The sequence below is a fragment of the Archocentrus centrarchus genome, chromosome 22 (assembly GCF_007364275.1).
Source record: "Archocentrus centrarchus isolate MPI-CPG fArcCen1 chromosome 22, fArcCen1, whole genome shotgun sequence".
Classification (NCBI taxonomy): Eukaryota; Metazoa; Chordata; class Actinopteri; order Cichliformes; family Cichlidae; genus Archocentrus; species Archocentrus centrarchus.
Genome location: NC_044367.1, coordinates 12,678,925 through 12,690,274, shown reverse-complemented (window position 1 = coordinate 12,690,274; position 11,350 = coordinate 12,678,925). Strand labels below are relative to the sequence as shown.

The following is an 11,350-nucleotide window of genomic DNA, read 5'->3' as shown; positions in this document are numbered from 1 at the left end:
GGAGAATTATTTAAAAAATAATTACCTGATCCAGCTTTCTTAGCTTATTATAAACTGATTTCCAACAAGGCTTTCATTGTAAAACACGCCCAGTTGTGAATACATACTGTGACAGTAGATGTTTCCATTTATTCATTTTTAGTGTTGTCCACTTTCAAAGAGTCCAGTCACTCATTGAGTCTTGCAGCAGACTGACACAGTTGCTAGGCTTGTGTTCCTCTCTGGCTGTCTGACACTAACACTCAAAAGCTGTTTCCAGTGACTGAATTCGCTTTATGTCCACTGCAAGGACACAGCACACAGGACATTGCTGAAAGGATTACATCTCAGTTGCAGTTGACGCCCCTGACTTTCAGTCTCCTGCAGCTTTAAATCCTCTGATGTAACCTTTCAACTCTTATTTGTGTCTTTCTTCACCTTCCTCCAGTTCCAAAACATGAACAACATCATCACCTTTCCTCTGGACAGCCTGCTGAAAGGAGACCTGAAGGGTGTCAAAGGGGTAAGGCAACTAACCAGCAAGTTCTTGTGTTACTCTACGTACCCTATGTTTTATACAGGAGGAAACTTCAAATCAAACAAAGAAAAGAAAACTGGCAAGTCATTAAAATTAATAATCAACCCTTGTTCTTGGATGATGCCCTGAAGTACCTCTTACTCTGTTAAGGAATGAGGAAAAAATATACACGACGGTGTATTGACCCTAAGGGTAGTTTTTGCTGGTTAATCCTAAAGACAAATTTCAATGTAAATGTCAACCGATTAACATACCCGTCTTGCGGTTGTTTAATCCTTCTAAGAAACCAGATGTAAGAGTAAAAACGCCTCACTAGAAGTGCAGAGAGACCTCGCTGCTTGTCCAAAGTGGTTTGAAGCTTTTGGACAATTATTACCCTCCTGCATGTGCTGCAGTCTAGCTATCAATGTTAATAACATGCTGCTTTGATCTCAGACCACATACCTGCTCCCAAAAAAGTAAAAGTGGAGCTGGAACGAGAGAGGTGGTGGATGAAACAGTTGCTGAAATCTACCTGTCTGCTGCAGAGTTGCAGAATAAAAATCAAGAGCGTTTGCCTCTGACTGAATGATGCTTATGATGATAATGCTTGTGTTTAGTTATGCAAAACTATTAGGATGGCGTCTTAGCAGAGACTCTGATTATTTAAAGGGTTATATGTCCTTATTCACTGTTGCAGTGGTGGATGCTCATATTAAAAATGGCCTCACCATGAGGTGAGGCATGTGTGCAAATAATCCGTATGAGCTAAATGCTCAGGCTTGGTTTCAGACAGCTTTTTCCTGCTCTCGACTTCATTTAACATCAGTGAGAGCAAATATCCTTAATAAGGTCCTCTCAGGAACGTAGTAGCTCTGGTTGTGAGCACAGCTGTCTTACGTGCATCCTGTTCATACTCTGTTTGCAAGGAGAAGCCAATCAGAAGATATTTGGTTTCAAAGGAGAGGAGCGTTAGCTAATTTCTAGGGCTGCAGTGATTCATCGAGTAACTAGAATAATTCCAAGCAAATTTTTTTTTGCTTCAATGCTTCGTTTAAAATAGAAAATAAACTAGACCTGTAATAGAAATGTATTTGGGAGAATGCATGTGTAGGCCCCAGTTTTTCAGCAAAAGGTCTGATAACACAACAGCAGCAGTGAAGATGCTGACGTCAGCTTAACGAGGAGCCAAAGTCTGACCACACACACACACACACACACACACACACACACACACACACACACACACACACACACACACACACACACACGGCGAAGAGCAAAGAGTTACCGAGATGGTGAGCTGAAGTGGAGAGAGAGAAAATGGTTTTCTAGTGTCCAAAACAGCAGCACTTTTTGGGATGGATACTGAATTATTAACATTAATTATTATTATTAACATTAATTACCCTGGGTGCCTCCTGGGTGAGGTGTTCTGGGCATGTCCTACCGAGAGGAGGTCCCAGGGCAGACCCAGGACAGGCTGGAGAGATTAGATCTATTGGCTGGTCTGGGAATGCCTCAGTGTTCCCCCGGATAAGCTGGGAAGAGGGAGGTCTGGGTTTCTCTGTTAGGCTGCTGCCCTTTCAACCCAGCCCCAAAAAAGTGGGGATGGATGAATTAATTATTAACATTATTTTTTTTAACATGTAAACATCAGAATGTGTACATTTCTGCAGCAGGAAATGTTGCATCAAAGCAGAGGGCATCTGCCAACATTGATATGTTCACTTTTTTTAACGCTCTTTTAAAGGCTTACAGACACATGTGTATGTGTCCCATTTAAATGTATTAATGTATGAGAATGTGTTACTAGAGGCCTGCATTTACTCTGCATATGTTTGCAGGGAACATAAAGGATTATCGGGGTCTCATGGATGATTTTGCCATCTTGAATCTCCATTTGCTTGGCTAGGTCATTCTATCACAATTTTTTCTTGTTTAGTTTGGAGAAGCAAAACCATTTTTGGCCCTTTTGATTTGTTTTGCAGTGCTTTCAGGTGGATGTGACTAGGATGAGTAATGAGGAAAAAAATACCAACATTTTAACATATGTAGCATACATATAGTTCTAAGTTCTAAGTGCCAACATGGTACCATGTCAGTAGATTTTTTTGCCACTTTCCTTTTAGAACAATAAATATGTTCTTCTGCAAAGTCATATTCTTTAAACAAATGTGAAAAACAAAACAAAAAAGCAGGCACGCCGCAGTAATTAAACAAAGGTAGTTGGTTTTTGTTTGGTTTTTGTTTCGATTCCCACAAGTTTTTTGTCCTACAGACACAGTTTGGTCTTCAATAAAAGTGTATTGAGGTTTAATAGACAGCCCTATGCCTCGTATATTAATACAGTCTGCTAGACAGTCATGTGTCTACCAACCAGACTAAACCCAGACAGACACTCATCAACAGTCTCTGCCAATCTGTAATGCAATCAGACTGTTCACAGTGCTCTGCGACCTTTCACTCTCTAGGCACGTGATTAGATTTGGTTTCCACTAAGGTATGATGCAGTTAAGTCCGCTAATGAGGGTGGTTGCCATGGAGAGGCCAGTTGTGCCCCATGACCTCTGGCCACTTGGTGCCGTCTCGACCTCTGAACTGCTGTGTCCTTTTTGTTGTGCTTCTGTGCCTTCCTCAAGTGCACCGCTGACTTTCTGTTCTGTGATTTCCTTCCTTTGTCTTCTCGTCTCTGTTTTAATTCTGCTGCTATCATCCCCCCCCCCCCCCAAAAAAAAAAACAAACTCTGACAACCAGTCTATCTGTAATGCTTACCCACTTATTGCTCATTAGCCCTCAGATGATTCCCATTACCCCTGTGGCACAGGAATAATGAGCTGCTGGTTATTTTATACCTCAGGACACACTCACATTTACACACACTTATATAAACTCACTAAACCTAAACGTTAAGCTTCTACGAAAGCAGGGAAAGAGTCACAGAGAAACATAGTAATGGGTTAGTTTTTCCTCTTGGTTCTTCGCTCCAGCTCCATCACACTTGTTGCTCACCTTCACACCTCAGAGGCTTTCCCTCATCTCTCCCCCGTTGCCTGTCATTATTCTGTTCCACCACTACCAGGGGAAGTACCCGTTAGGAGAGGGGGAAGCAGGAAGAAGTCCAGACATGCATGACAGGCTGTTTAGACTCCAGGGAGAGGAAGGAGTGAAGTATAATATATTATTGGGCTGGTATGATTGTCATAAAAAAAGTAACGTATTTAAAGGATCAAAGGAGCTTATGAAGAGAAATTAATTAAAGCAACATTCCCACTTTGGAACTCTTTACTTGGCATTTGAAAGTAACGTGCATCTCTTGATCAGATAATTTCTCAAAAATGTATACCCAAAACAAGGGCAACTAACAATAAGTTCTCCACAAATGAAAAGCATGTGTGAGTTCACCCTGAAATGTACTCCCCTGTTGTCATTCAGTGCAGATAAAAAGTGTAATTTGGTATCTTAAAATTCTCCATATTTAATGCGTCAGTGTGGCAGCTACAGTAGTCACCATTCTTTACATTTGATTTACTTCATGACCTAATGGCTTTCTGATGACCGGTGTTCACTCAGACCTTGTTAATATTCTGCCAGCGCTGTCTTCAGCGGTGAGTGCGAGGGACTCGCCCTGCAAGAGGCAGCAGCTAATGGCTCTGTGATTAGAGGACTACCACCTAGCAACCTGTCACTGCTGTTACTTGATAATAACGCCCCTGCCATCTCATTACAAAGTGGAATCAGGACTCCATGTGTAAAAGTAAGTCCATTTTAAGGTGGTGCGATGTGAAAAATAGTATAAATTTAGTGCTGTGCAAAAGTCTTGAGTCACCCTTCATTTTTTTTTTTTCTTCTATGTTTTACTAGAGAAATGTGAAATAGGTGCTGCGGTTTAGTGAAACCTGCAACTATAAATGAAATACAGTATATAAGGTAAAAGCAGAGTTTGTACAATTCTAACGAGCTTGAAAGTCAATATTTGGTATGACTGCCACTGATTTTTCTGTGCAGTTTGTGTGAACTTTGGCATACCCCAGCCTTTTCTCCCTGATTCCCTTCCTTAAGAACGACTAATGGACAGCCCTTCCACTGAAACCATTTCTGCAAAACTATTGCTCAAGAACACTTTAAAAAATGAAGATAAAATATGGCTCCTTGGAGGCAAAATATAAAGAAATGAGAGTTTTGCACAGTACTGTATATCCGCTACTAAAATAGTCTCTGCTTGTAGTACCAGCAAGAATGCCACAGTAAGGGTCACTGGAAAGCCCAGTAGTGTTTTTGGTGAAGATAAACACGCTCCCACTCAGGGGACATTAGAAAGTGCTGATTTCACCAGACCGTTCTGCTAACACTGGACTTTGAGAGTGGGCGCCGGCATGACATCACTGCAGTCGACCCGCTCACCCCCTGCTTATTGAGGAGTTACTAACGCACTATGAGTCATATCAACTCATCACTATTCAGCCACAGTGTCTGAACAGTGAGTGCAGACTCTAGTATGTGTGTGCATTTTGGGGTGGGGGTGGGGGGTGGGGGTAGTAGACTAATACATTTAGATTGAGGGATGTGAGCCCAGCTGTGCCCCTTCTCATTGTGATTCAGTGGGTCGTGAACACCCGAAACCACTCACGCGTGTTAGCTGTTTGAGATTTTAGATAAGAGCTGATCCGTGTTTACTGATCTCATTCGTTTGCATACTAAATACTCTGCTGTGAACTGAAAGATCAGCAGAATTAGTGCTTTAAAAAATTACTGTGCCAGTCATTTAAAAACAGCAGAAGTAGTATGTTAGACCTCGGCTTTAGTAAGCCTTTGGTAGCACCGCATCTAACAAAGGCTTACTCTAGTGGCTTGGCATCGATTCCGCTCCAAGCCCTTGTTTTTGCAAGTCATCACTTTCCTGCCTCTCTTAAACTTTCACTATAAATAATAAAAACAGCCAAAAAATTGAAAGGAAAAACAAGTAGGTAGGCGGGTATGTAGGCTGTTATTTGTCCGGATTTTGAAGAATTTGTTATTTGTTACCAGCTTCCACGTCATTACTACAGTTTCACCTTATTGCAGCCTGTTTTCAGTTTCACTGCTCTTCCCTGTATATATGTAAGAACCCTCTGGGTAATATCCAGGGATACACAGCTCACTGTCTCTCTCTACTTCTTTCTGCTTTCCTCTCAATTTCTTCAGCCAGTCTGTTAAATGATGACAGTAACATTTAATTTATATCAGTTCCTGATAGCAACACCAGGCCTCCAAAGCCAAGCTTAAAGCCAGATTCATGGTTTAGCTTTTGTGGCCATCTTTGACTGTGAAGAGAGAAGCATTATTTGATGTGAACCACTGCAGAGTTCTTTGTCTTTAATGCCCTCTGTCTTCTTTGCAGCTGGTGATAAACTAACACACCAACAAGATGACGGACATCATCCACATTACCGGTTCTTTCATGTTTTTGACATTGTTCCCAAGAGTCAGTAGTTGATTCTGCAAAGGTGTACGTAGCACTTGCGCTACGTAACTTTCCCCGGGCTGCACATTTAATATTTCTGCAGGAAAAAGTGTGAGGAGTGTGTACCTGAAACTGCTAAACCTTGACATGCATGCTCCTTGTATGGTCCTAGGTGGTAAGAGGTGATAAGTTTTGGGGAAAAGAGGTACATCTTTAGATTTAGCCTGACAGGATACAGAGTGCTAAGAGCCTGCTGATCTCTGAGGGAGTGTTTTGCCCTGTGCCTCGTCCTATTCTGCTCTGCCCTTCCCTGCCCAGCGATGCCTCTGTCTGGTATTTTTAGCCATTGTTACCATTTTTCTGCTCTCTCCGGCTCTGACATTTCCTTCCTCTCACCCTCGCTTTTCTCTTTTGCTCTCTTGACCTGCAGTTCTTTCTTTTAGCGGCTTCCTCCTTTGCGTTGACAATTTTCCCCACAGTCCTGCTTTTTTTACTTTGGGTTTCAGCTTTTCTTTTCTTTCTTTTTTTTTATAGCCTTTTATACTCTGGTGGTTTCTACCCTTGAGCTGGTTGACTGAATGGTTGACTGGCCCTTGACTTGGCCCGGTGAACCACGCTGTGATCCTGTGAGCTGACAGGTTGAGCCTGCCACTCCTCTGCTGTTGAAGTGGAGGTCAACAGTGGGATCAGTCCACTCTGGAGGTCTGACGGTGGCCTGCCTAATAGAAGAATGTGTGCTTTTTACATATATAGACAGAAATTCAATGTAAGGTGGAGAAAAGTGCTACGTGAATGGTTTGGCTTTCTCTGGAGCGATTCAGCAGGTGCCCAGTGTAATTAGTTTTTTTTTTTTGAAATTACAAGAATTATAAGCAGTTGCTTTAAATGCAGCATAATTCTCTATTTTTTAAAAATTATTATTGCCTTCTGTAGAGCAGATTTTCCTGGCATCCTGCCCCTCCTCACAGGCATCAGTTAATTTTGGTGAATTGGTTGTTTTAGGGAATAAAATGGACAGTTGTATCCAGTAATGTCTGCTTCGTGTGTCCTAATCACTGTTTAATCAGCACTGCAGCAGCAAGGAGGTGGTTTAATCAAGAGTTTTGCTCAAGCAGCACATGTTACACCTCGTGAAGCGTTGCATAAATACTAGAGATGGGTAAAAGCTGCTAGTCAGCCTCTTTGTGACAGTGAAAAAAATCCTACCTGGTAGCACTTCTGACTAAGCTGACTAAGTCTCTGAGGCTGGCCAAGAAGTAGACGACTTCCCATAAAAGTGCAGGAACTTGGGCTTATTAAATATAAACAGCTGTCATGAGTTTATTAATTAGCTTCTGAGGCCTTTAATTATTTTTGGACAAACACAAACGGTTTCCTCTTGTTTTCAGTCTTTCTCGTAACTTATTGGCTGCTTCTTCGTATTTACTGTGAAAATGGCACGCGAGTATATTTCCCGGTGATTCACAGCTTTCTGGACTAAATTTATGTCAGGATCCCAAAAGTGACACCTCGTTACGATGATGAAATCATAGCAAAGCAGCAAAATTTGACTTTATTTTATTATTTTTTTTTGATGAGTTTTTGTGATAAATGACCCAAACAATTAACCAACTATAAATGCTGTATTTAGATCAAACCACACCACTGATGGAGCAGCTGCAGGTTGTGCAGGGAGTTTTTTTTTTTTTTTTTTTTTGCATTAGATTCCTGAACACTGTCTCCAGTTTATACTTTTTTGTGTTTCTGTTTTCCACAGGATCTGAAAAAGCCTTTTGACAAAGCCTGGAAGGACTACGAAACAAAAGTGTAAGAAACTAAACAGATTTGTGTTTTTCTTAAGTGTAACAAGATATTTGATATTTGCATATCATATATTGTTAATCCAGGACTTGTGGTTGTGCAGTTATCAGTAGTTTAACACTTTAGATTAGTTTTGTTTACTGGTTTTGGACAGTATGTTAAATTGAAATGTTTAGCAAGTGTCTTGTCTCTCTCTGACTTGTCTTTGTGTTTCCCTTCTAACCCCCCCCCTATGATTAACATGTCAATGCATTCCTTATAATGTGAATAACCCACTGCTGTCACCTTTCCACACTGCTTTGCGATTGTGCATGCAAAGAACTCAGGAGTTTTTATAGCGCTTTCATATATTTTACAAGCAGCAAAGGACATTCTTTACTGAAAGGGTAATACATCTTCTCGCCCCACCGTTTTGATCAAGCAGTGCAGACAATGAGGGTTCATCTAGATGCCATGTGACTGCTTGACCGTATCAACTTGTTCTTATTGTTTGACTCTATTGATGGCTAATGGAGGCCATCAATAGATTTTTCTGCCTGATAGGAAAATCACCAGATATATCTTTTATCAGTGATCCTCTGATCTGTCTGCTGTGTCTTTTTCATAGTCACAGACAAAGAGAGATTACAGCATTTGGTCAACATGGCATTGATTTCTGGTTCCCTGATTTGCTTTGCAAACTCTTTGCACCCAACGCCTGAGTTTGAATTCCTCATTGAGGATCATCTCACATTGAATGCTGTTTATTCAGGAAGCGTTTTATCTTTGTTTTCATGAGTGAAGTGTTTAAAGTTTAAATGCAGAATCTATGTAGAAAACATCAAAGTCTTTTGTCTTGTGGGTGCCTTACTTCCTGAACCAACAGTACTGAAAGTGAATGGACTCTCGGCTCCATCGTCATTTGAACAAGTGTCAGTTTGGCTTTCGGCCAAACAGCCTGGCTAACATGTGTCTGTATTAGTTGCAGCCCTGAAGATGCTGTTACGCTGTCAGGGCTGGAGATTCATGTGCTGACAAAGGCCAGCAGTGTAATCAAGTTTGGCACCTTCAGTGAGCCCAAACAGCAAGTTTAGGACTAAAACAAAAAGCTTTTGGAAATAATGTCTGTGATTTTTAGGCTGTTTGTGTCTGTCTGTCTAAGGTTGCTCACATTTTTAATTTTTGACTTTCTGCCTGCCTATATAAATATACACTCACCAGCCACTTTTTTAGGTACAGCTGATCAACTGCTCTTTAATTAACACAATTATATAATCAGGCAATCACACGACAGCAACTCGGTACATTTAGGCACGTAGACATGGTCAAGACGACCTGCTGAAGTTCAAACCGAGCATCAGAATGGAAAAGAAAGGTGATTTAAGTGACTTTGAACATGAAATGGTGGTTGATGGCAGATGGGGCTGCTCTGAGTATTTCAGCAACTGCTGATCTACTCGGATGTTCCCACACAACCATTTCTAGGGTTTACAGAGAGAGAGAAAATATCTCATGAGCAGCAGCTCTCTGGGTGAAAATGCCTGGTTGATGCCAGAGGTCAGAGGAGCTGGTAGGAAGGCAACAGTAACTCAAATAACAACTCGTTACAACCAGGGTCTGCAGCAGAGCTTCGCTGAATACGCAACGCATTGAACTTCGAAGCAGCAGCGTTACAGCAGCAGAAGACCACACTGGGTGCCACACCTGTCCACTAAAAGCAGGAAACTGAGGCTGCAGTTCGTGGTTATTAGGCACACCTTAGCAGTGATAAAGTATCCAGCGAGTGTAAAAAATACTGCTGCATTTTGTGTACCTGCAGTGAAACCCAGACAAGTGTGAATATCCAACTAAGTACAAACAGCTCATAATGTGACTGTTAAGACAGAATATTAGTGTAGTAGTTTTTTGCTAGTTTTGGAAAATATGTGAGAATATTTATACCACTGTTATGTCTGTGTGTTAAATATGAAACCACAGCCAGGAGAAGGTGAGTCTGACATAGAAAATACAGACAAATGGGAGCAAGCATCAATTTTGTCTCTATCAAAAGTGATAAAGTTTTCTCATCATACTCCGCAAGTATGTGAATAAAAGTGCATTTTCCAAAATGTGGACTCTCCATTAGCATTAGCTATTAAGCTTTACCTTCCTTTTACAGTCCCCAAATGACCAAGTATTTACCTGTTAAATATATGCTAAGTTATAGTACACTTTTATGATAACAAATAGATAAATACAGGCAAATCTTACTTTTAAACAAGTCCACAGTTGCACCTTTTACACAGGGGTGCAGCCATGAGCGATACCTATAAAAGAGAAAGTTTCTGTTCACCGTATGATTAGATTTTGGCTTCCCAGCATTCTACACTGTAACTTGTATTAATGTGTTATTGTGGAAGTGTCTCTATGCATTTATATCTGAGTTATTACCAACATAAACCAGCAACAAATACACAATATTTAGAAGAATTTATTTTTTTTAGAACCTCTGTTATATTTTCTAATTTGTTTGGTAATTACCCAACAATAAATAGTAACCATATACTGTCCAAGTAAATACTTAATTGGGTAATTAGGGGACTTAGGGGAAAGGAAAGCTTTCCAACATTTTAAAGTTACCTTTTTCTTTGGCTCAGATTCCTAATATTATGTTTTTAAATGTTTTTTTGTATTTTATTAAGGTAAATAACACAGTTAAACCTCAAGTACATGAGCCAGGCTGAACTCTTGAACAGCTTTGTGTCAGTCGCACTCCTTCCATCTCTGAGAGGAAACAAGCTGCACACCTTTTGTAGAGAATATGCTGTAAGAAAATACAGCATATCCAAAAGAATGACCTCTTGCATGAACGGTTGCCCACTTCCTTTGTTGTTTTGTGTTTTGTCCCGATTGCTTGTGGGAGATGAAGAATTTATGTGAAAAATTGGCTTTGAGTGCTGACTGTCAGGCAGCATGTATAAATAATCTAAATCTTTAATCACTCACCTGATTGGCTTATGGTCTCTTAGGTCCTACCCCTGACCTTTTAATGTACTAAACCCATGGCTAACCTTAATCATCTCTAACATAATAATGCTTAGACATGAACAAAAATGTGCACTAAATAATCCTGCTTAGAAATGGATTTCTCTTGTGAGGTTTTGAGCTTAAAAAAAGGAAAATGTCTGAGTGGATGCGGATCGCTGAGTTTTGAACCACCCTCCCTGGTTGACATCTGCTTTCTAATTCCTTCTGCTTTATGTACTGATCTCAATTGCTGTCATCAGCGAGAAACTACAAGTGTTTGATTTTTCCCAAAGAGCTCTATGCTAATTATGGAAACCTTCCAAAAAGCACTGATGAGCTTAGTGTAGTTTGACTCTTGGCACTTCTGTCCAAGCAGCTTGGATAATTATTTTTCTCCCATCTCGGTGAAATCAGTGCAGTGATCCATACCTTTCTGCTGTGCTGACAGAGTACCCATCTAGTGTGTTTTCATCAGCTCATCTAGTGATAGAAAAGGTGAACGCTGCTTGGCTTCATCAGACGCCAGCTCGACATCACTTTATTCAGGAATGAGTGAAGTTATCTTTGCAAGAATTAGTTTCTAATTCACTGCGATCCCCTCACACAGGTGGTGGATGAGTTCTTT

General features: G+C 40.7%; 1 protein-coding gene across 4 annotated transcripts in view; it reads left to right on the top strand.

Moving 5' to 3' along the window:
- The window catches only part of asap2a (ArfGAP with SH3 domain, ankyrin repeat and PH domain 2a), a 61,018-nt gene that overhangs the window by 28,093 nt on the left and 21,575 nt on the right, over window positions 1-11,350 (top strand). For all 4 annotated transcript variants that reach the window (XM_030718586.1, XM_030718585.1, XM_030718584.1 and 1 more), the window contains 2 exons: window positions 428-502; window positions 7,697-7,746. In XM_030718586.1, coding sequence (XP_030574446.1) covers window positions 428-502; window positions 7,697-7,746 — 125 coding nt within the window. The remainder of the gene's footprint in view (window positions 1-427; window positions 503-7,696; window positions 7,747-11,350) is intronic.